At 38.1% G+C, this 25,804-nt stretch overlaps 1 protein-coding gene across 10 annotated transcripts in view; it reads right to left on the bottom strand.

The window, feature by feature from the left end:
- Window positions 1-507: 507 nt before the first annotated feature.
- garnl3 (GTPase activating Rap/RanGAP domain like 3) overlaps window positions 508-25,804 on the bottom strand; it is a 73,576-nt gene continuing 48,279 nt past the window's right edge. For 6 of the 10 annotated variants that reach the window (XM_066661368.1, XM_066661366.1, XM_066661372.1 and 3 more), the window contains 27 exons: window positions 25,567-25,685; window positions 25,013-25,077; window positions 24,101-24,164; window positions 23,891-23,917; window positions 23,621-23,696; window positions 23,382-23,480; window positions 22,233-22,336; window positions 19,060-19,168; window positions 18,894-18,939; window positions 18,702-18,808; window positions 18,288-18,403; window positions 16,842-16,964; window positions 16,423-16,497; window positions 16,222-16,336; window positions 13,807-13,833; window positions 13,531-13,635; window positions 11,805-11,921; window positions 11,265-11,440; window positions 10,417-10,575; window positions 10,272-10,338; window positions 9,993-10,100; window positions 8,925-9,043; window positions 8,569-8,704; window positions 8,172-8,231; window positions 4,388-4,606; window positions 3,652-3,766; window positions 508-2,860 (listed from right to left, as the gene is read on the bottom strand). In XM_066661368.1, coding sequence (XP_066517465.1) covers window positions 2,710-2,860; window positions 3,652-3,766; window positions 4,388-4,606; window positions 8,172-8,231; window positions 8,569-8,704; window positions 8,925-9,043; window positions 9,993-10,100; window positions 10,272-10,338; window positions 10,417-10,575; window positions 11,265-11,440; window positions 11,805-11,921; window positions 13,531-13,635; window positions 13,807-13,833; window positions 16,222-16,336; window positions 16,423-16,497; window positions 16,842-16,964; window positions 18,288-18,403; window positions 18,702-18,808; window positions 18,894-18,939; window positions 19,060-19,168; window positions 22,233-22,336; window positions 23,382-23,480; window positions 23,621-23,696; window positions 23,891-23,917; window positions 24,101-24,164; window positions 25,013-25,077; window positions 25,567-25,685 — 2,804 coding nt within the window. In that variant the 3' untranslated portion in view covers window positions 508-2,709. The remainder of the gene's footprint in view (window positions 2,861-3,651; window positions 3,767-4,387; window positions 4,607-8,171; window positions 8,232-8,568; window positions 8,705-8,924; window positions 9,044-9,992; window positions 10,101-10,271; window positions 10,339-10,416; window positions 10,576-11,264; window positions 11,441-11,804; window positions 11,922-13,530; window positions 13,636-13,806; window positions 13,834-16,221; window positions 16,337-16,422; window positions 16,498-16,841; window positions 16,965-18,287; window positions 18,404-18,701; window positions 18,809-18,893; window positions 18,940-19,059; window positions 19,169-22,232; window positions 22,337-23,381; window positions 23,481-23,620; window positions 23,697-23,890; window positions 23,918-24,100; window positions 24,165-25,012; window positions 25,078-25,566; window positions 25,686-25,804) is intronic. The other 4 variants (XM_066661370.1, XM_066661369.1, XM_066661373.1 and 1 more) reach the window with 3 other exon arrangements.

The following is a 25,804-nucleotide window of genomic DNA, read 5'->3' on the forward strand; positions in this document are numbered from 1 at the left end:
TTTGTGACGAAGAACTGGGGGAATATATGCAGAGCAGAATTACAGTCTGTAATTATAGAACTACAGTGTGCACCTGTAAGGTCAGTAGAGTTAACTAAATGGACAATGAGTTAGAAACAAGGGGTTTTTAATGTCATAACTGATCAGTTCATGCAACATTTGCCATTGCTCTACCAGTGCAATAACAAGCTTCTTCTTTCTGTGCATAATATAGTCAGTGTTTTTCTGATGTGTGGCTCTACTGCAGCATCAGGGGTCTTTATTACGATGGACCTGGACTTTAAGCCAAACAATGGAAACGCCGATGTGGTGAAGTGGCTTTGTGTCTGTGGGGATTTAGTGCCATCCAATTACAGTCCAATGCTGACACTAGTGCACAAAGTTCAACTGCCTAGGCACAAACCTACAGCAGTTTCTGCTTATTGTTTAACAGGCAGCCGGGAGAAGACCTCAGAGTTCAAAAACTATAATAGAAGAGACAGCTGAATATACACTACATGGCCAAAACTTTGTGGACACCTGCTAATCCAAGAATTCTTTTTTTATTATTATTTTATATTAAATGTTTGAACATAACTTTGGATCATTCCACTGTTCCACAGCTCCATTCTGGGGACATTATACCCCTCTAGTCCACTCTTGACACTGAGCATGGTGACCTCAGGCTCATGTGCATACTAATTTAGTGCTTTTCATACTGTACTATAGAGACTTAATGATAGAATTCTGGTTAAACAGGAAAATACCCTTCTGAAATTTCATAAATATTTATTTCATATCAATGAACAATATGAACTACAGCAGTGGTCAACAGCACTTAATCAAATAAAAGCTATTATAATAATAATCATTTTAGTTTGAGGCCACATCTGAAACACAAACATTTACAAGTATTACTTGGCATTAAAAACAATGGCAATACAATATTTTAAGACACTTGGTGTTTTTTTGTTTTTTTTTTATTATTAATTTTTTTTGTTTGTTTTTCATTTTGATATCACAGAATTTCATCAACAGTCTAAACAGTTAATATTGATTTAGATTACAAAACCACTGCGAAAACAGTTTAGGAGCGTGTGACATGAGAGAGAGAGAGAGAGAGAGAGAGAGAGAGAGAGAGAGAAAGAAAGGGGAGGCAGAGAACGAAGTGCTTTTTAAAAATAAAAATAAAAATAAAAAACAACATAAAAATTACACATCATCCGTCAGTCTCCAGCTCCACCTCAATTCCTGTCGAAGAGCGATAATAAAATAAATAACATTTAAAATTTTCATTTTGCAAAAATATTCCCATGATTTTTCCCTTTTCAGTCAGGCTGCTACTAGTGTTGAGTAGTTGAGGGGCGGGGGTAAGACGTACAAACAGAGGGGAAATGAGGGGGAGAGGTTTGGGGAAGGCATGCACTGAGCTTTAGCTTTAGCAGAAACAGTACCACAGCATGGCGCCACTTTATCTGAGGCCAATAACTGTCTTTCCCTTCCACTTTGCACTGAGAGTCTGAAGGGAATGAACCCAAACTACGCCCCACTGCACACTGTCTTTATTCAGCAGTATGTGTTGGTGTCTAGTAGTGTAACTCCCTTCTGAGTAAAATGTCTATGATTTGGTGAAGGTATTAAATCCTAATTCTAACGTTTTAGTATAGAAATTCCCTTTTAGTTCATAATGGGATTCAAGGGAGGCATGCAGGTGTCCAGAGCCCTTTTTTTTCCAGAGGCAAAAGCTTTTTTTTTTTTTTTAAAGAGTGCACTTACAGTGTTAAGCTAAGCATCGAGATCTAATGAAGCAAAGCACAAAGCGCTTTGTGTCAGTTTAAGTAAGCTGTGTATTATAAAACAAACAACTGGCCTTGAAGTGTATCCACTTGCCTCATGGGAAGTATAGTCTATGGCCAATTTACTACAGATGCTGGGAGTTTACGATAAAATGGCACTTGTGGGAGACTTCTGCCCTGTTTGCCAAAAGGTTGCAAGTCAAGGGTTGTTAGCTTGGGTAGAGTAGGACATAAAAAGTCACCTGTGTATTTCATCTTTAAATATATCTAGAAAGGATATTTGTGTGTGTATATATACCTATGTTTTCATGTGCAACTACAGTCTGAGATGCACATACATTTCATTATTTAATCACAATGTGCATAGAGCACGTAGATCACATGACTTAAAGTACATATTCCATTGTGGTGTAGGTGCTTCAGTTTTACATTCAGGCTTGGTTCATAATGCCTTGCCTTGACCTAGAGTCTTAGGTGAACCCCTTTGACCTGAAAGACCTGAAGTTCTAACCATTTATTATTCATGGCTACATTTAAGTGTATATTATAAAGCTCTTTCTGTTCAAAAACCTGATCTAGGACCTGTGTCTACAGCCCACTACAATCCAAACACAATGCACATCCACGGTGTCTGGCCCTTTTCCATTTTAATCTCACTGAACAAGACCAAGACAGATGCACGCACACACCCACATACACACACACACACACACACACACACACATCCCCACACCTGCATTTTAGCCTTTCTCCCAATGTTTAATGTAAACTCACTCTATGGCAAACTTGTAAGGACTTTTTCTACACCACATACTGCAGACTGGGGACTGATAAAAAAAGTTCAAAAGAAAAGTCCCACTAACAAAACTCAACAAATAGGTCACAGGTGTGGGGTTCAGGAGAGGGGTACAACGGGTGCATTGTGGGATTGTCATCACTTCAGATCCAGGATTTCCTCCTCAAAGGAAGTAGTGAGCGTGAAAGTACTGGTCAGTGGTGGGCTGTCCTCTCGAAGTTCCAGCTCTGAGCTGGAGGAGCAGTGCCGCTGAATGTCAATGTCACCATCAACACACTCCAACCCGACTCTGTTTGAAAGATTTGACAAATCTCCTTGGAATTCTGGTCACGCGGTTTGGACAGTAAACACAGGCTGCATACAAAACAGCTCTCTTCACATTTAGCTCACTATGTAGGACACAGTGGGTCAGTGAAACGAATTTAAATCAACTGGTTTTCTGTTCCTTTCTTTAAGTACATAGAAAATATAGTGAATCACTTGTAATGTATTGAGTTGTATTACACTGAACCATCATTGGATTAGGAACACATACCTTGAATCTACACTCACTATCTATTACATCAGCTCCACTGACCATACAGTAGCACTTGTAGTCCTCCTGTATACTGTCTTATCACCATTTCACCCTGCTATTCAATGCTCCGGACCCCCACTGGACCAGCACAGAGCAGGTATCATTTGGGTGGTGGATCATTCTCAGAAGTGTCTACTCACTGTCCGCTCTGTCAGACACACCTACCTTGTTGGTCCACCTTGAAGATATAAAGCCAGAAACTGTAGCTCATCTGTTGTTGCACTGTTTGTGTTGGTCGTCCTCTAGTCCTTCGTCAGTGGACACAAGACACTGTTGTCTGGATATTTTTGGTTGTTGGACTACTCTTCATCCAGCAGCAACACTCTAGCAGCACTGCTGTGTCTGATCTACTCGTGCCAGCACAACACACACTACAGTGTGTAACTGTAGAACATACATGTATGATCAATGGAGCTGATCAAATGGACAGTGAGGTAGGTAAGGTTCCTAATCCCGATACCGCCGAGTGTAGATTGGACCACAGTTTGACTGCAGTAACTCACTCAGTACTTGTGATCCCTGCTGGTTTCCTTTTCTCTTCCTCCTTTGTTTTCTTGCTCATTTTCCTTTGTTTGACCGAGCTGCTGTCTGATTTACTGCTGGGTTCTTCAGTTAAACCTAAAGAGAGAAAAAAATACACATTAACTTACGAAAAGATACTTCCTGAGACAACGGAAATGCCCATATAAACTAAACAGACATTTCTTTATTGTTTCTAAAAGTACTACATTTCTATCACAACACAGAACTGTGACAGTATGCTTTGTGGAGAATAAACAGTCTATAATGATGTTGTTTCTATACCAAGTCATGAATTGTTATACCGAAGTGAGCCACTGGGAGGCGGTGTTAAACCCTTAACCTAGACAGAGAGTTTTTATAAGTTTATCTGTTCTGTTAGGATGAGTTACTCACCGACACTTGTTTTTATGGAAAAAGGCTTGTCTGTAACTACTGAGCATGCATTAATGCAGAGCATTCAAACAGCCTTCATTAAATCAGATTACTCTGAACTTAAACAGATTCCAACTTTTTAATTCTAAGAACAGATGGCGGCGACTGGCTCTCCAGATTTGATTACTTCTTTAATGGAGCAGCAGCTGGAATCTGCAATGTCCTCTGTGTAGGCTCACCAATATTACAGGAACAAAAGTGACAATCTTGAAAACAATTCTAGTAGCTTCTTGAGCGCACGCACAGACACACACACACACACACACATACACAGACTTCGCTCACCCAGCAGTTCTTTCCGTGTTCGGCTAGCGATCTCCTTGATCTCCATGCGTGACAATGAAAGGGAGGGTGTGGTCGGGATCATGGGGACAGGGGCTATGACACCAGGCCCCGGTGCCGTGAGCACCTTATTGACCAACGGGGACTTGAGCGGTCTCTCTATGCTTCGTCCAACTAGGTTACTCAGTGGAATCTTATAAATCTGTTTGGACGGGGCCTCGCCTGCAATAAGGAGGAATTACGACAATAAGTAAATGAAGTCCAGTCTGAAGAGAATCAGGAGCAGAACAGTAATTCTCAATCACTTCTCATGAGACTTCACTGTGCACTTACAATGTTGACATTCCTTTGTGTTAGAGCTGAGGACCAACAAAACAGTTCTGCTTAAGGCACCCTTGCAAGACAGGGCAGGTAGTTCGGGTCCAGAATGTAAAACTTCTCCCCAGGATTTTGTTCCGGTTGACTAGCTTCTCTAGTGTGCTCAAATCAGCAGTGTCCAGGCATTTGAAAAAAGTTGACTTGGAAGAAGAGGAAACTTTCTGAACCGGAGCTACACACCACTGCTTGCAAGCCACAATTCTGGCTTTCAGGGGGTGTCACATGGTATGGTAAAATATTTTGAGAGGAAAGGGCCAGCTAACACACAAAATGCTCTATCTAGTCATTGGTGGAATAGGGCTATTCACTGTAGGGGACTGTGTACCAGTCCTACCTCTGCACAACACAAGTTATGGTCTCAAACACATTAAGAAGGTGAGCAATTCTATAAATTAACTCTTGATGAAGCCACAGCTGTTCACTGAAAACCTTTCCAGGCGACGACCTCATGAAGCTGACTGAGAGAACACTGAGAGTGCGCAAAGCAGTCATCAAAGAAAAAGGTAGCTACCCTTTTGAAGAATCTAAAGTTTAAAACATATTCTAATTTGTTTAACACCCTTTTGTTTACTACATAATTCCATGTGTTCCTTCATAGCTTTAATGTCTTCCACATTCATTTACAATGTAGAAAGTAATAAAAAATAAATAAGAAAAAACATTGAGAAGATGTTCAAATTGTATTCAAATTATTAATTTATTTAAATAAATTCCCTGACATCTACATCTATGGAAATCTACAGAGCGGTATGCACTGATAATTGTGTAAGAGAGTCATTAAATTCATTTTTTTCAAGACATACAGAATATATTGCCCAAGAGTCTTCTTAAAATCATCAGAATGAGTAACTGCAAAGTGCACAGATTCTCTTAATATAGAAATTTCTTTCTGTTATTTCTAAAATGGTGGGATAAATGTGTAGCCAAATTCAATATGGTAAAAGGTGTGGCAAAATCACAAACATATGGTTAAGGTCACACAGCAGGTAAAATTGGGTCACATCTCTTTCTTCATAAAATCACACAGAATCTGCATTTTTTTTTCCATCAGATTTGGGCCACTTTCATTTGTGTAATTCAGATCAATATCCGACCTGTGGCAATGAGATTCTGTCTGAACAGAGGGAGCAGAATTCATGTGAATTTTACATACCAAAGCATTTTCATTTCAATTTGATCTGTGAAACGTCTTAATCTGCATTCCTGTCACTATTTATGAGAAAATAAAACTCATGGAAATTGTTTTTTTTAATCATTCATTGTCAGTTTTATATTGCTAATGTTTATGAAGGCTGTTCAAATGTGTATCATGGAAATATTAAACTCACATTGCTGGCGCTCTTCTCAATGGAGACCCTGTGTTTAAGAGGAACTCTTGGAAATAAACATCCACACACCTACGGACACTTTTGAGTCGCCAATCCACCTGCGACGTATGTTTTTGGACTGTGGGAGGAAACCCACGCGGACACAGGGAGAACACACCAACTCCTCACAGTCACCCGGAGCGGGAATCGAACCTACAACCTCCAGGCCCCTGGAGCTGTGTGACTGTGACACTACCTGCTGCGCCACCGTGCCACCCACTACACATGACCACTGCACTGACATTTGGAAATAGTTCATGTTTTAGATCAGTTCAAGTTTTTAATTTATACTCTGATTTTCACATACTGTGCTGCACAGTAAAACACCAATCCGGGTCTGTTCCTCCATTTCAAATTGATAGCACTTTGGATGGAACAGACAGTCCTTTCCTTCTGGTCAGAGCCTTAAGCAATGTCCTTTTGTGGATAGGGGTCAGTTTAATAGTGAGATCGTTTCAGACTGATGTCAGATACAGGTCACGTTATATCGATAACACAGAATTTGACCACAGTCAATTTTTTGCCAGCTGTGTGAATGTAGCCCGTGTAACACTAGGATACAAAAATGCTAATTTGGGCCACTGAAAAAAAGCTTTTAAATGCTATTGAGCTTTGTAAACCAGTTACTTCCCAACACTGCAGTGTCATTAACATGTCACTTATGTAATAAACAAAGCATCATATGCCATCTTCAAAATCAAAGACACATCACTCATTTAAGAATGCTATGTATGTATGTATGTGTGGAATTGTTTATAGTATGCTTCCTATTGACTGTGCCCTTTAAAAGAATAGCATCTAAACTTTCTCCACTAGAGGTCAGTAACATCCTGTTCTTTTTCCTCTTCAATTGGCTGTTTTTCATTTAAACCATACACTAAAATAAACAAATAAATGCATGATAGCCTGTAAAAGCTGGATAATAGTAAAAGGTATGCCAACTACACAATGATCATATAAAAGCAAACTCTTTAACCTGAAGTGCCTTTATAATGGCATTATTGTACCGAGAACCAACACTCATGTAACACCCAGACACATTAATTATGCTTGAGTGTATCTGACCACAATTTACAACCCATTTACACACGTAAAGAGGTCAGTTCCACCTGCAGAAAAAAAAATGGTCAGGAACAAAGGGTCACTAACCTAACGCATGCACAGGCAAAGAAGATATCCCCCTAAAGAGAAAATTTAAAACGTAAAAGTGTTAAATTAACAGATGTCAAAGCTTGGGTCAACCCTGAATTGAGATGGTTGATTTGAACTTTGGATTCTCCAAACAGTCTCATGGGGATTGAACATAAACTGAATTGGAAAATCTCAGCAATGCACAGAGTAGTTCTAGCCCTTCATCTTTTTTTAATAGATTCTGTACCATTCAGGAATTGCAGCCAGGTCAAGAAATGTATTCACGAATCGACCCAGTCTTTGATGGGAGCATGCATTATCTGGAATATGTGGAAATATTCCTCATACATTTCTGCACCACTGGGCCAGTCTGAATAGTGCACTGTATAATCACATATGGTTTTGCAATCAACTTAGAAAGTTTATTCATATTCATACAGTGCATTTTATCTAATATCTCAGTAATAAACAATCTATGCAGTGGCAGGAAAGTCTGGTTCCCTCCGGTGATGCAGAAATAGCAGCTGTAAGGTGATTGGCTGGCTAATTAAAATACCAGGATGTGGATTTTTGTCATAGCCCCTCAGGCTGCCTCTTTGGACAGAAGAGCTTTGGGCTGTGAGTGTGAACAGGGGCTTTGACAAAAGTATCCATGGTAACAAAACAATCTGTAGGTCATGCTGTGGCAAATGTGTCCCTCTTTTATTGATCACTTTAATTTGTCTCTTTTCCTGTACATATCTCTCTCCCTCTCAAATTGAAGGGACACATTGTGTTCACAGAACATTTTCTCAATGCACTGTCAGCATGCATCTGTGAATGGAAACAAAAACCAGTGAGTTTCCATGGCAACGTGCATGTTAGTGAGGCAGCATGGGAAACGTAGGCAAAAGCAGAAGTCCCCGCAGTACCTTCAGAGTCTTTAGATATGTAGAGGGAAAGCTTGGTGCCGTAGGGGATCCGAATACAATCTGGACCAGGGATGGAAAAGAGCATTACACCAACCCAACCCACGCATTACTTCAAATTAAAAAAAATATTTTCTAACTTTTTAAAAGACAAAAGACAGAAAGACAGAAAAACATGTTTATCACAAAGATTTAGACGTAAGTACATAATTTATTGGACCACACATAATAACATATGCACCAGATAAATAGTTTGTAATCACAGATATATACATTTAAGTGTTTTTTATTTTTAAATTATAAGTTAATCAACAACAAATAAAGGAGCTTATCACATGAACAATATCTCAGCAACCTCTCACATATATTCTGCCATGATCTGTAATGAAGAGAAACCTACCATCTCCAAGAGGGGAAGGGAAAATGGGCATCTCGTAGCCTGTTGGTGTTTGAGGAGAGCTTTGGGAACTGGTGTCTCTTGAGCTACAGTTGGAGGCAGAGTTTACTGGCGCTGATGATATGAAGTAGATGTCAGACTAAAGAGAGAATGACAGAAACTGAAGGCACAAGAAGAGGTTTCTTCTAAGAAAGAGCATTTGAGAAGGCTGACATTTGCTGTAAATATTCATCTCTCTGTTGCACACCTTCTCTTTTACTTAAGCTGATCCAAAACAAATGTCATCAACAGTTACATGTTGTGAACTGTAAGACTGATAAAATCACCATGGAATCTTAGTGATGGAACTCGGTACTAACCCTAGAGGCAACCAGCTGGAGCTCCGGAACCACAGCAGTGTACACCAGGTTTCCGTTCACAACCAGTCGGATCTCTATGGAGTCAGTGGTGAAGGCCAGAATGTAGGGGAATGCACAAACTGTAACAGGAATTACAATTTCAGTAGAGGGAAAAATCAAAAACAAAACATACAAAAGTAACAAGTATTGGAAAAATAATCCAAACATTGAGCACTGGCCTTTAAAATGTCATTTGAAGTCTTACATGTGCACATGCATGTCTCTTACCAGCCTTTATTGAATTTATGCTACTGCTACATGTGCTGATCTAACCGTACAAGGCCTCATTAAAATGCCTTGGGAAAGCATTGCTAGATTTTTCTGCTGTGGGACAACAAAAACGTGTAGAAAAAACCTAAGCTCTTTCTAAAAAGATAATGATCATGCAATAATTACCATGCATAGAACAGCTAAATAATCAATAAGAATGTAATAAACTCATTCTAAATATTTATGAAGCAACCAACTATATAAAGAACACACAAATTGTGTTACTGTGCTGCAGAAATGGGGGGGGGGGGGTCTCTAGATGGCCTTGTGTGTGACCTTTAATGCAAAGCTCTGGTCCTGGAAGTACACACCAATAAATCAGACACGTTTATTTAAAAACCCTGTGATTTAATGAGTTACTGAAAGTGTATCCTTGCTAACCAAATGATGCTTTAGGATGAGGTTGCATGGTTTAGGAAACTGATGAGCATTTTGGCTTTGTTTGTACAGATTTGACAATTTGAGTGATTTGACAGATTTGAGTGTAGCTGAAACTTGTTTAAGCAATTAAAAAGTAACCAGAAAATGACAGTGTTTAATATTTGCCCAAACTCTGTTACACCCACTTCAGACATGCACATGCTAAAACCAACCTGCTTAGGAAGTCTACACAGTTCAAATGTAACATATTATTTGCAGGTCTCACATTAAAATGCCTGACTGTCCCAAACTGTCTGAGGCCATGGAACCAGAGGCCATAGATTGCGTTTCTGTGGTAACCAGGGGCTGGGCCAGGATAGTGTTGCTATGGTTACTCACCAATGCTGTTGGGCATCTGATTCCAGCTGAAGTGAAAGTCAGAGGAGTTGGGTTGAATCATGGGTGTGGCCCCATTAAATGGACACACCTTCTTATAGGAGCAAAGATCTATGAGCAAAGAAGTTAAGTTACGTAAGACAGGATGTAGGAGTGAATATGATTAACGAGCAAATTTGATATAACCAAATATAACCAAATATTTTACAAATGACATTGTTATCCGTCAAAAAAATAAGCTGAAATTGGATTAACAATTTTAAAATGACAAAATACACTAACTGTTATAGCAGAGCAGTAACCCAGCCTCCCCATCTTCATACACATCTATAGCTGCTACAAAGTTTACCTGCAAACACACAAGAACAATCACATGAATGTCTACATTAACACACTCTAGAATAATGAGTATGTGTGTGATTCTAACCCGGTTGGAGTCTACATGATGCAGTCTGTAGGCATCTCCAGTGCTCTCATTGATGAGGTCAAACTGATGTTTATAGGCCACGCAGATCATGTGATCATTCTCTCCTGTCGGCCCGTCAACCAGCGCCATCACGACCGGAGAATCACAAAGACAAATTTCCTGTGTGCCACACACACACACACACACACACAGCGAACAAGACATGTTTGATGGACAGCAGCAATTTCAGGTGTCATTATTCATCTCTGAACATACACACACACGTAAACAGAAACATAATAATATTAAATGGACACATTAAAGAACTGACAGCAAACAAATTCTATGATTAAGCTACACTCATTAACTATACTACTACTACTATATTTCTTTTTCTAATCATTTTTCTTTACACATTTTCAATAGTGTAAGATTAAAGAGAATAGACTGTGGACTCTCCTGTTGTCTGTCAATGATTTTCTGTCACTCTGCTACAGCACTATGCTCACTATTCAGTCTTAGAGGTAGATTTACTACAAGAGACACTAATTATACACAGCCCTGAAACACGTTTTGCTGGTGAGAATGCCTAGTTTAACTAATTATTTATTTATCCAGACCTGACCAGTAAATTAACACAGGTGGGGAACCCATATTTTTGTATCTACGTCCCCGCTAGGTGTAAAACAGGTATTAATATAATATTTGAATCCTTCTCTGCTTTAAATTGTGATTCATTAGGTCAATAATTTCCCGTTTTTACAAATAACGTTATTACATTTTGAAAAAGATGACAATATTTTTAATTATATATCACAAAATCAGGAAATGTGTAGAACACAAACACACACACTCCCCAGTTCCCCTACCCGAATGTACTGGAACTCCTCCACTGGTGAATCACTGGTTCCAACACTTGTGCCTACAGAACTGATGCAGTCAAAGCGTGGCTGTTTCCTTGTGATGAGGAGGAGCTTGTTCCTTATCGCCGCGACAATGCGAAGCTCCACCCCATGGTGTGTGTTTATGGAGTACAAATGGCAGCCTGAAGGAACAGAAGCATGCACTTTTAACCCAAACCCAGGGGTCCATTTCTTCTATTTTGAAACATGGCTGTAGGACAGCTGTACTGAGCAAAACTTAATGTCACAAATGCAACAGCATCTGCATATCAATGTCCTCTGCATAGCAATGTTAATTCTAGTTAGAAACACACTGACAGCTGATGCTGATTCAATCTAACACTGCCTGGAAGGAACAACCATCCTTTGTATATCAGCATTCTGAGTGCCCCAAAACAAAAAGTGGGAAAACACACACACACACACATAGAGAGAGACAGAAAGAGTACAATATTACTATACAATGACATAAATATTTCCGTAGTTAATTTGGGACATCGTTTCTACCCCGAGTTTTCTCCAGCTTGTTTTCTCTGCTGTCACATTTTGTGCGGACGAGTTGCCGCTCCTCTATTCCTCGTTTAAGTGTGCTCAGTCTGTAGACGTACAAACGAGCGTCCTTTCCTGAAACACAACATATAATTTTACATCAGACCTCAATTTCATTTGTCCTTTTATGTTTGTATTTTATTAATTGCTAACACACACTGATTTCAGGTTTTGAGTCCAGAACAGCAAGGCAATATATTGAAGCACAGCAGTTCATTATAGAAAGCTGAATGAATTTTCCTTCCTATGTGCTGAAGGCCTGTTGTATATCAGGTAATATTTAACACACCACCACTCATATTCCGTATGATTACAGCTCTCTGTACGCATGCAGGTTTCTTAAGTATTTGCTTCTGCAACACTTCGGCCCCCCTCTGTCTCGAGGTGATGTTTACACAAAAGGCAATTTACTTGAAGCTATACTCTATCAATAAATATTGTTTAGACTACGACTGGAAGGAAATATTTCCAATCAGCGCCTGTTGCTGAGTAGTTATGTGGCGTCACACACTATGTGCTTGCTTAGATTACAAGAGGTTTTGATCTCCTTTCGTGGTATAGTAGCAAGTCTGTCTGACAGGGTATTGTGTTAATACAGGTGTGATTCTACTTGGTATTTATCTGTTTGTCCACTAGAATATATTATTTGACCTCTTGTATTACTGAAAATAACCAGGCAACCAATTAAAGAACGATCTCATCTGAATTAAAGCCAGTTTTGCTAATGCAGTTTGTTGGTATTTAAAATTCAAGTCACAATAAACAGCAGTTTCCCCAGTGATGAATGCCATACAGAATTCACCATTATTTTTTTCCTGCAAAAGGTCCTAGCTGGTGTCAACTAAAGGTGGAAGTCCAGTTTGCACAGGCTCTGGCTAATGACTAGAACAGGGCACATTAGTAACCAGAGAGGTGTACAGATTTCTGGAACTCCTCCTTATGTCTCTATAATGAGCTTTGAGTCTTGTCTTTGCAGTAAAACTGGGACAAGGTGTATGTGCCTGTGTGTGTGTGTGTGTGTTAGTGTGAGAGAGCGAGTCTACTTGGCGCTGTTACCAAGGAAGTTAAGACATTCTTTAGGAAAGAAGGTATGACTTGTCAAGATATTTCTTGCTGTACTCTTTTGTGCCTTCTTTCATTCTTACAGATACTGACTCACTACTTCATTAGTAACAGTACTCTAAAGCAGTTTCCATGTGGAAAATAATTACAGTAAACTTTTAGCAATATCCTTGAGGGCTGACTGAATACAAAACTGATAAAATGTGAGTTAATAGCTGATATATCAACAATCGGAATAAAAGCATAAGCACAATGTTGTAGCTGTACTGTATCGTCTCCGTCATTTTCAACATGATCAAATAATTATTCCAATAATAAAAAGGAGGCTCCCTTACTTGGCTTACTTGTTTTTTTTCCTCTGAAATGCCTCAGGTCATTTCAAATTGTCTCTTATATTTTGTTTGTTAATTTGGTTGGTAATCGACTAAGATTTTCTTAAGCAGTAAATACATTTTAAGTATGTCTGTGTGTTTAACAAAAATCATGCAACAAATGTGTGTAGTCAAAATGGATAGTATTTGTGCTGATATTACAAAAGTGAATTATATATATTAAAAAAAATAATAAAAAGTTATGCTTTTCATCAATAGTTGTATCCTCACTCACATACTCGTATTCATACCTTTATCTGCTCGTGTGATGAGGAGATCCTGAGGTTCAAGCACATGCAGCTGTTTGATAGTTAGAGTCTTGTCAAACACTTGGACAGGAGGCAGTGTCGAAGAGTCTGTTTCCATGAAAAGCAAAACATCAGCTGGAGGTAACATGGAGTGAAAACTAGGCATTTTTAAGCACTGGCGATTTTCTTTTATCCTTAAAGCATTAAATACGAAATCGGAAATAAAGCTGGAAAACTTGTGTACGGGCATTACAAGAATAACAAAGTACTGTATTTTACCTGCATTAGACAGCAATGGATCTGATGCTATTAAAAGAAAAAAAAAGAAAAAAAAATAAGTCCACAGAAATTATGCTTTGTGTCATAGCAAGTTCAAATGAGTGTTAATGTGGAAAACCCAATCTGCATAGAAATGCCCATCTGTTGCTCTGCCCAAATTCAGGTTTCAAAATTCGCTGTTCCTTTGTTGTTTAAAAAAAAACCCTCAATTTTCTTTGAAACTATGAACCACATTCCTGCTAATGTTAATTGCCATACACCTTCAGCTCCTCTTGCAAAGGGCTACCCTTTTTCCATTTTCTTGTTTTTATCTTAGCTCATTCCCTTTTCTCTCCACATTGTTCTGCCTTTTATTCCTTTTTTCTTTGTGGGTCTGCTTAATATCACAATCTCCTGAGTCATAAAATGTGTCCAGGAGACAATGGTGCACGCTTGCGTCTGACCAAACTGTAAAAGAAATTTTAATGCTCTTCTTTTGTCCCCTCTTCCAAAGATGTTTTATTGCTTTTCATTTTTCTTTTTTTCCAGGGCAGTTGTCGTTTGAAAATATATGGATAATAGCACTGTGTAACTTTATTAACCCAATACAAACACTGCAACCGCTTATCCAATTCAGGGTCACGGTGGGTCCAGAGCCTACCTGGAATCATTGGGCGCAAGGCAGGAATACACCAGTCCTTCACAGGGCAACACAGACCCAGAAACACACATTAACGGACACTTTTGAGTCGCCAGTCCACCTACCAACATGTGTTTTTGGACTGTGTGAGGAAACCGGAGCACCCAGAGGAAACCCACGCAGGACACAGGGAGAACACACCAACTCCTCACAGACAGTCACCCGGAGCAGGAATCGAACCCACAACCTCCAGGCCCCTGGAGCTGTGTGACTGCGACACTACCTGCTGTGCCACCATGCCGCTTTCATGGCTCATATCATTCTTAAATTAGTGTTAAATTTACTCATTGATCATACTCGGTAAAGTCCAGCATGAATGGAGTAAAAAGAAACTTAAAAAACACTGCAGGTTAGTCACTTTAAGTCATAATACTTCAAAGCAGAGCAGAGTAGTTGAGCCTATATACTCCACTGATTCAGAGCTGTAGATATGTGACAAAGTGGTGCATGCTGATTCATGCAGAGAAAGAGATGATCCTGGGGGATTACAACCATTCCTAAATTTATTTCAAAAGTTTTGAACCAGTATGTGCCAGTGTTTTATCTGAAGCTAAAGATTTTCCTTTTACCTCATTCTCAGGCAAATTTTCAGATTCAAAATCCCATATGGAACTGGACCGCAACATTCACTCACTCACTCAAAAACTCATTCAGTGTGAAATTGCACCATCAAGGGCACCTTTTGGCACATACTCACTCACAATTATGGGCCACTCCACAAGGTGGTGCTATTGTGCTTCACAATAATCAAACCATGTGTCTTTGTTAAATACCAAACCCTTGTCACATCCTTTGCTTCAGACTGTGAAACGCTGCCTGTTGATTCAGGTTCATTTACTGCATTTATGTAACGTCAACATCGCACATGGTTCCAAGACCATGGCATGTTCATCCAGCTGTCAGTAGGACACATCTGCATAGCTGCCAGCAGAGTTTCACAGCACACATTAGTCAGGTGTTGGAGTGGAAATGACACTGTGCCCTGGGTGGAATTGTGTTTAGTGAGCTGGAGAATATTGTAAATACTGTTAACAACTCTGGAATATTTCACTAAGAATAAAGATTCAAAAGCAATTACAAGACTGTGATGCTATCCAATATATTATGTTTACTGTTTTATTATTAATGTATACTGTTCTATAATTGTTTGCTGCATATAAAGTATACACTCAAATTTGTGGAACTACAAAGTAAAGATAGTTTCTGTCAGAACAAAAACAGGTATCTAACTCATGAGAAATAAAAAGTGTTCTTAAGTTTGTGAGTGAATGTAAAAAGGTTTTATTCAGGAGCATTCTATAGATCTGTTTGTCTTGATGTTTTCACACTATATAAATGGCACAGTTTTCAAACAGTGTAAAATAGTGTAAACAAAATAGAAAATGTCTGCCTAATTCAAGGGTTGGATATGAAACGGTGCATTCTTATGACAGGAATAATGCAGTTACTCATGTTTCTATATACAGTATACATAGAAATATACATATACTGTGTCCCAACAGTAATTATATTCTTAGCTGTATATTGTACGTTGGTATAGTAGCATAAACTGTATTCAGTATTAGTTGCTGTATTTATTGTCCTAAAATACATGAAAGTGTGAACTATATTTGAAACTTGTGAATAAAACAGAATTATTCTTTTAATAGAGAAGAATTTTGAATAGCTTTGGAAAGCCATGTGGTTGAAGTCAATTTAAACATGCAGACAGTTCATTTATGGTCTGATATACGCACCCTCCAACAGCATGACCCCTGCTGAGTCTGTGGCAACCAGTAATGACTGACCCCAGGAATCGCCGCATACAATGTCATACGCAAAGCTACTGCAAAAAGTCTGAGACTCCCACGGCTGCAGAAAACATAAAAATAAAGCAAGGAAATTCTTAGATAGGCATGTACACTCTCTATTCGTCTCGCATTGTATTCTTCCCTCACCTCTTTCCTGCAAAGTCCAGTATTGACAAGACTAGTCGGAGCATCCCCTCGGACTATGGTTTTCAACTTCAGTGCCTAGAAAGGAACACACACCTATTTCATAGCTTAAAGTACAGCATTTGTCATGAAAATGTCAGCACACAGTCATGCTGCTCATGTGCTGTAATTCCAAGAAGGAAGAAAACCTGTTACATTTGCAATTTTTAAACAGTTGTGATGTTAATCAGTGAGGACTGAATATATTGAAAATGTGTTGTAATAAATAAGGGAGCTTTGAATTTTGGCATTTTATTTATTCTTCAGAATTTTCTGTGCCCTGCACCTGTGTGGCTGTTTCTATGGAGAAAAAAATAAATTTTGATCAATACCATAATGCATTTGTGTGTGTGTGTGTGTCTGTCTGTGGAAGAATATAGTACCTGTCCTATCCGGACGAACTCAGCTTGCCTTGCCTCCTCCTTCTTCCGGGCCGACTTGGGTGACTCTGGCAGCACGTCGCTAAAAGAGCGGCGGTTGAGCATGTTCTGCGGAGAGAAGGGAACCTACAGGAGCAGTAACACACACACGGGTCTGAGAGGAGGACCCAGGAAAGAGGGGGAACTCCAAACCAGCAGAAACAGGCCAGGCTGGGGTTAGCAGCAGAGCAGAGGTTGGGAAACAATAGAGCAAGAAACTGGACTAGGATTGCTGCAGCAACAACATTTTGTGATGACTCAAGAAATATGAAGGTGTTTCCCAAAGCTGTTGCAGCATTTCTCTCAGACATTGCTGCACTCAGCATCAAAACATCGTCTGTTGGAAACGAGGGACTTCTCTGTGGTTAGAGGTGGTATTTAATATCTGAGTGCAGTGTTTTTCTTAACTTTCTTCTAGCTAGATAAGCTAGACATGAGAGCATCCTCTCTGAAAACATAAGCAACAATGCAACAGCAACTTAAGAAGGGGTCATTTATATATACAGTATGAACTGAGCAATATGTAATATATATGAAATAAAAGAAATGTAATAAGACAGATTAGAGATGTGACAACAGTGATTTTAACAGAATAAACTAAGACAACTAGTGATTTAAACTCCTCCAAAGCCCAATGTAGCTGCTGACGCTTTTAAAAGCTAAAAGCTCTCGTGTGGTAGTGTTAAAATTTAATAGAACCTTCCTGTACAGTGGAGGGGCTCCCAGAGCTATTATACACTATATCAGCACTCATGAACTATATTTTGTCCAGTCAAATTACTTTGTAAGAACAAATGTTCATATAATCTCAGTTTTATATTATTATTATTATTTTTTTTTTTATTATGTGATGTATTATTATATAATAATATTATTAGTATGAAAACATGAGAATTTTCCAGGTGTTAACTTTCTCGCCATGAATGTAAACTGAACATATTTTTGGAGCACTGATTTGCTCTCAGTGGTAGACAATGTACACACACACACACACACACACACACACACACACACACACACACACAGTATAATCAGTCTGAGCAAAGAGATAGTACACCTCACTCACAATACACACTTGATATTTTGTGTGAAATAGAAAATATTGCACCCAAGCCTTTGCTTAGAATTTCATAGAATTTCATATATCATATGTCCATTTTATCAGTTAAAACTAGGCATGTTGTTGGCTTAGCCATAAAAACAAAAGAACTCTCAGAAAGAAGATGACAATGACAGGAAATTTTTAACAAGAGAGTGAGCCAAGACCGAGATTAAGGGTGAGGTACTGCAGGAGAAAAAGCAAGATGATGAGGAGCCATAAAACAACATGAGTCTGCTGTGCTGTTAAAAGAGACTGTAAGGAAAAAGTGACAGAAGCAGTAGATAATTAGAGTGTCTCTGTGTATCTACCTTGTGTAGGTCTGGCATAAGGTCTTGGTACAGAGATCTAATCAGCATGTCGAGAGTTCGCTGACGTTTCTGAGCAAAGGTAGGGGTCTCAAGAGTGGCTTTCTCTCCATTTATTACTGGAAGATAGACAGAGAGGTAGTGAGAGACAGCGAGATAAGACAGAGGTTCATTATGTGATCACAATTGCTTTTTATTTTCATAGTGACTTTCCAAAAAATATGTATCTCCAAAATAATAATAACTTCACAAGAGAAGGAAAAACCTTTGTTTACATTTAAAGTAAGTCAGTGCAATGAGATTTTTAAAATACGTTAAATTAGTATTAACATTAATCTGGACAGGGAAAATATGTCCTATCAGCTTGAAAAAAGTATGAAGCAGAAGTATGAACTGAAGCAGAAAGTGTAGACTCACATTTGACTAGTAAAAAGTCCCTGAACTCCTGGTGGTCTGTGAACACTGGCGGGGAAGGGAGGGGTGGACCAAACAATGGCACACTCTCCTCTGAGAAAATTTTCAACCTGTATTACATACAAAAACTATTAATACAATTAAACATATACAATGAGCATAAAATGAGAGGACTCTTTCAGAACAGAAACTTACCTATAGCTGTCATTCTGACTGTTATATCTAACTAAGGCAAAAATATCTGTGGAGTGAGTTAAGGATACATGAATGCCATGCATAACACTTGCAGACACATATAGAATCATTCATCTATTCTATGAGTTTTAGATTCTTTTCTTTTTCATTTCGAATGCAGGGATACGTGTGAAATGAGATCGGATCATAGATGGTTTGAAGGACGGTGAGGCGTCATCTCCCTCCTGGAATACGATGGTGACAATGTCGTTCCCGATGTGTCTTTTCCTCTCCACCTGAAGATGACCAAGAAATAACAGTTCAATGATTTGTAATATAAGCATGTTATAATTCCATAAACTGCACTTTTCAACTACAATACTACTGTAATTTTCCAGCTAATTCACTGTGTATTACTTTAAATAGATAACATCACTCTGTCAATATCGGAAAAAAAATACTGGAGAATTTAAAAGCAGAGAATTTTGAACACAGATATCCTCCGATACCATGAGTGAATACAACCTTTATTGTGTTCAAGTTTAAAAAGTTATATTGTGAGAAATCTGATGAGAAATATACATTTTTCCTAAGGATATCACGACAGTAATATAAATCATGTCATCTCTGGAAATGTGAAATATAATATACAGTAAGCAAATGCTTGGATGCAATATTTTCAAACAAACAAAACATCCAGTGTGTATTGTGAGTGAGGTGTACTCTCTCCTTCGTCAGACTGACTGTACTGTGTGTGTGTGTATGTGTGTGTGTGTGTGTGGGTGTGTGTGTGGGTGGGTGAGTGAGTCGGGGTTGTGGTATATGCTCTTTTCACAGTTGGTTTTGGTTAATGTGGACTGGCAGTAAGAGTTAAAGTTGTTTTCAGTTGAAGGCAGCGAAGGCCTTGGGCGGTTGCAAATGCTTTGAACATTCAGCTTTTGTGAATGTTTCCACAAGCAGCTCAAGAGCTGCACTCATACTCAACCTGACATCTGATCTCAGTATAGGAGAGCGAGAGTGAGAGATAGATAAAAGGCTGGAACTGAAAACTAGGACTAGAAATAATGAATAAAATAACTATCTGTTTTTTTTTTCTAAAAGGGAATTCCACCGGTTTATGGCTTAACTGTAGATGGGGCAGTTACTGATGCGTGTATTGGTTGCAAAACAAAGGCATATTTTTTCCTTTCATAACCATAATTTTGGGAGCCTATGACATCATGTCACCTGACTTAAAGCTAACTTTAACCAAATATATTTAGAGAGTAGTTGGAGATTAAACAAATTACTCTAATCAACCGAAATGATCAAGAGAACACAAGATTATCTTCTAGGTCAAATTTGTGTTTAGATTTTTTTTTTTCAATCAAGAAAATTTAGAAGCTGTATATACACAATACATACATTTCCTTTAGTCACTATAATAGTGCAGAAAAAAATGGAAAAATTCTTATATTTGTATTTGAACACTTAATTAATATCAAATTTATAGGCTTTATCCACATAGACATCATAAGAACAGAAACAAAATCAGCCTAGTACTGCAATTTTTCATGAATAAACTAAGGAAAAACACTTCAAATCCACTGAGGATTTCATTGTGAATGTGTCTTCATTAGAAAATATTTGGCTTTTCTTACTACTGTATGTACTCTATGGTTTATAACCTTGAGTTTGACTGTGTACTTTTAGCTCTAGATTAAATATCATATTGAGATGAACACTTGGGCTTTTGGAATGATTTCCCTGCAAAGAATTTAAAACAGTTTTCCAGTTCCAGAGTACTGTATGGACAGACATTTCATTCTTTATTTAAGAAGAGCTGCATACAGTGAGCGTTCCATTTTTAATGCATATGTATTTTACAGTTTTTTTTTTTTGCAGACTGTAGAAGCATTTTAGTTCTCTAGTTGTCATGTTGATTTAGTTGTTTATTTGTCCTGATTAGTTTGTCACTTGACACTAATTTATATGTTGCATTAAATTCATTATGGTTGTGTCCACATCCAGCCACTTCATAAAATTCATAAAGCCACAACTTCTATGTCACATAAATAGATTGTTCATCTAGAACTAAGACACGAAAAAAAAGATATTGCAGTTGAGGTTTGAGGAAGTTGGCACAGACAAAAACCATAGAAATCTTTTGATGATAACTCAGTGACTTTTAGCAGATGCACATTTATTTTAATACTTCCTTTTTCTTTTTTTAAAACCTTCGGAACTTCCTCTGTCTCTTTACAAATAATCATTCTTACTACACATGATTTAACAATGCACAATACTCCATTATAATACTCTGCTCTGTGCTGAAGAAGTAAATTATTATTGACATGTTTTCAATTGAATTACCTTTAGAAATCTCACACAATGCCTCAAATTAACAACTGTATAGTATTAACTATATAAGTATTTTCAGTCTAATTACCAAAAACAACTAGAGGCTTGTTGTCAGAATCAGCTTCTTTGATTAATGACCTTTTCCAAGCTCATAAGTTAATGGACTTCTGGAACAGGCTCCCTCTTACTCTCAGTCTAAACAATTACCTAATGTCATAAGATCTTTTATTCAGTTGAGTGTTTTGTCTTCCTGGACTAGCTAAGAAAGTATCAAAAACACAAAGCAACAAACGTAGATTATCACTTTCTCTTTTACAATCAAGACCCATTTCTTAGAAATCTCATCCCTTTCTAGTGGTCTAAGAATATGATGTACTATTGTAGCACACTCAGCGTATTATCTTTCAAAAGGACAAGAAATTCTCTCGTGTCAAGAAACTATTTTCCCAGTTCAGACACAGAGAACATTTGTAGAAGGGAAAAAAGAGAGGAAAAGTGGGAGGGAAAGGGAGAAACAGGGAAAGAAAGGTGAAAGATGAAACTGATTGCTCCAAGAAAAAATATGAAATGAGTTAACACATTCTGTATGGGACACCTTTACAAGGTTTGACACTGAATAAAAACGGCCTTAAAGGAGAGGAAACTGTAGATAGAAACAAGGTGATAGGAAGAATGTTCGCATAAAGAGAGAGAGAGAGAGATGAAGGGACAGCATGAAAGAACAACAGCTGTGATATCCATGGTTCTGGAATGGTTTATATAGTGTTTTTGACCTAACCACTCACTGTGCTGCAGACTGGTTACACTTCTGCCTCATTACAGTCTCTCTCACTCTCTTTCTCTCTCTATAAATATATCTTTTAGTGTATTCATCTAAGGAGTCTACCATACTATTTAACCAACCTTTCTGCTCTCTGTGTAATATTTTGTGTGTATGAGAGAATTTGACAAAGCTTGATCTGCAATTTTAGCACAAATGTGTGTGTGGTTTTCTTGATTCTTGGTTCTTGTTTCACTCACCTGTTGCTTGTTTTCTTTAGAGTAAGGAAGCATGGTAGATACATGGAACATGAGCTCATGACCCTGATAAACCGTGTAGATGGAGTTTATACCTGTAGTGTCATCTAGGGAAAGAAAAAAACGTATTTATATATAACAGTATTTATATCAAAATTTGAGTTTAGAGCTTTTATCAGGATGAACACATCTGCTCTGGTCAAATGTAACCAATGCATGACAGACAGCATTCTGACAGCCTGCATCAGAGTGTGGCCAGTTCATTCACTGCTCTGGCTAAGCATCATTGTGCACACTACCCACTTCAGCTTCTTCCCTCAGGGCTCTTAACTGCAAATACTGACTGACTGCTGGCACAGTACTACATTACGTTTTGGATAACACTGTCCTGCATTGTCTACAGTTTGCTTCAGTCAAATGTTTGGTTAGTGTCTACATTAATACAATCTTTGTCAGGACAAATGTTCAAAACGTTTAAAAAAAAATAAATAAGTTTAAACGTATTTATTACTTTATTCGAAAACAATAACCTCTGTTTAAAGTTTTGTCCAGACAATACTTTAACATATCCTAAATGATGTATTTTGCATCTCATATACACACCACACCCCTTATAATGAGTGAATTCAGCTACTTTAACATTCACCAGTTTTGCAGATATGCAGTCAGGCACATGCCATTTTTATAATCTCCATAAAAAAGCATGAAATAATATAATGGGGACAATCTCATCCATCCCACTCCTTGGGGACATTTTCATGTTCTGTGATCCAAAACTAATCATCTAACATCTATACCTGATGTTGCTAATGCTCTCATGTTTGAATGCCATCAAATATTTACAATCTAGCCTAAATTCTTCCTAGAAGAGCAGAAGCTGTTACCAAAGAAAGGTACAGTGTATTACCTTACAGTATTAATAATGATATAACCTTGTACTACACTGTCTATGCTACACTGCAATGGGAAATCACTTTTTTGTTTTTCATCTTCCGCCATCTTTACAGCCAATAACCTTCACTTGTCTGGGGTATTTGTCTAATATGTGCAACACCTGTGTAACCTGTGTAACGTTTCCTTCCCCCAGGGTCCCGCGTGCATTTCTTTTCATTCATCAGTATACTGAAAGTTGTTTGAGCATGACAATCTTACTCTTAGTGTCCAGGCCTCCTCTGTACCCAGCCCAGCCTTGCAGACAAATAGTGTCACCAAGCAGATTCAAGAACTTATTAAAGTTTTCACTTCCAGTCTCTGTAGAAATGTTCACAAAATTAAAATCTATTAGAGCAATTAATAACTAAGGCACAAACTCATGCAGCAAGTTTTGAATTCACGTGTGACAGCTGATTATATGTAATAATGACAAATTAGGGTTGTAGCATCATGCTCACCGTTACTGAACATTTCATCATCTGTCAACTGACCGTCTTTGGCATAGAGCACTCCAAATTTAAAGTTTACACTGCCCTGTAATTACATGCATCCCAAATGTATTATTACAGAATTTGTTATTAGAGCTATTATAATTTATATATTTTATTTATATAATTGTGATTATTATATATGGTATTGTATAAATATAATATTATTACAAGATTTTTTTAAATAATAGAATTAGTACAAATTATTAAAAATATTATATAATTCAATACCAACATTACCTCTTGCTCTTCTAGCACCAGTAAATCCTAAAAGAAATGACAAATGGTAAGAATAAGACCATTAATAAATAATGTTTTAAGTCATCATCTTTTCTAAATGCATAGAAGATTCATTATGGACAACAGTGCTCTCTGGAGAATGGGACAGCTAGTGATGAAAATCCCAAGTGAAGAATGGGAGAAAGAAAAGATGACAGGTGTGACTCATACCTTTTGGATCTCTGGGTTGAGGATTTCTCTAGGGCCCTTCTCAAAGCGCTCCATGTTCATGGCACTACATGCAAAAAGAGAAGAGATCAAATCGAGAATTAAAAAATGTTAATTTGAATAAGGGGTCACGTACTCTTTAACCCTTTGTGGAAAGAATATATTGCTGCACACAGTGTATAACAGTGTATATCTGTTGTCAAAAACATGTTTAACAAATAATCACCAGGTTCCATGTGTAATGCATTTCTATAATAGCATTCACACAATGTGCTATATTTTTTACACATTATGAAATCGAAATTCTGGTCTAAAATGCATATGTACTGCCCCATGCACAGAGTGAATCAGTAAATCAGAGCGCAGCAGCTATTTTTTCATTGCTTGGTGCATTAGAGGATTAAATAGACCATCCAGAAAATCCAATCAAAGTAGGCAGAATACTTTATAGGCCCTTCCACGCCACCATGGTATCACTTCAAAATGTGGCCACAGACATAAGCAAACTGGCTACTCTAAAAACTGTCCTGGTGTGAGTAAATGAGTGTGTATATGAATGAATGACTGTATGTGTGCATGGCCAGATATGGATGGTCACTCTATCCTGGGTGAACACCCTAATGCCCGATGCGGTCCTCCAGGTGGATTGATCCTGGTTGAGAGTACACTTGTGTGCATTTGGCAGCTTCACGCCAGTGTGTATGTGGACTGAATACTGAATGGAATGCTGTTCTGTGCAGTGGTGATTGTACAGCTTCCTTGGGTGTCTAGAAAGGCGCTATATAAGTGTAACTATAAATAAATAAACTTTTTTTTTTAGATTCATAATGTTTAAAAGTGGCATCCCAGTGAAGTCAATGTTCAGTGTCAGCATCTCTGTTTCGGGAAATCGATCTGCATAAGCGTATTCCTTACCTTAAAATGGATTTGACTGATAGTGTTTTGGTGGGGCTGTAGGGAAGGCTAATCTTAAGGGTACCCTGTATGAAAAACAGGGAAGTACATCAGACATACAGTAATTAGACTGACTTTTAATAGATGTTTTAGTCACAGAGTGGGTTACACAGATATAAAAGCTGGCATGACAATATATGGGAATGCAGTGAGTGGACAGGGAAAAAAAAGTCTCTGTTGTGCAGCGCTTAGCTCAGCTAACTCCCCTACATTCTAGTCTCAGCACTATGTGATTATTGGCTAACCACTCTAGAGAGCATCTGTATCTGCTGGCTTCCTAAAGACTGCTAAAATGAAATTAAAGTCATTGTTTGCTTTAATTATCTACAATGCTTGGGCAGTAGTTTGTGAATCTCTTGTGAATCTCTTGCTCTCTCTGCTGTTTATGTCCATAATTTAAAGATTACATTTTTAAACCAATATATATATATATTGGCCTATTTTTTTCCCAACTGAATCCATGTAGCTAGAAACAAGACGGAGAATGACTGATTGACCATAAGAGACACACTTACCGTTTTGCGCCAGAGGATGGCTCTGTACTGGGGAACTCTCTGGTTGTTCTGGTCTGATAAAACGACTGAAAGGTAGAAAGGATTCTTCTCTGCATCCACACCAATATAGTTCTGATGGACTGCAGGCAACATGTACAACAAACTGGTTACAAATAAATTCTTTCACTAAACGGACACATGCACACACTTGCAGTTGAACTTGTATTCACACTGGCAAGAGAAGTCAAAACTAATTCAG

This window comes from Hoplias malabaricus, chromosome 2, assembly GCF_029633855.1.
Source record: "Hoplias malabaricus isolate fHopMal1 chromosome 2, fHopMal1.hap1, whole genome shotgun sequence".
Classification (NCBI taxonomy): Eukaryota; Metazoa; Chordata; class Actinopteri; order Characiformes; family Erythrinidae; genus Hoplias; species Hoplias malabaricus.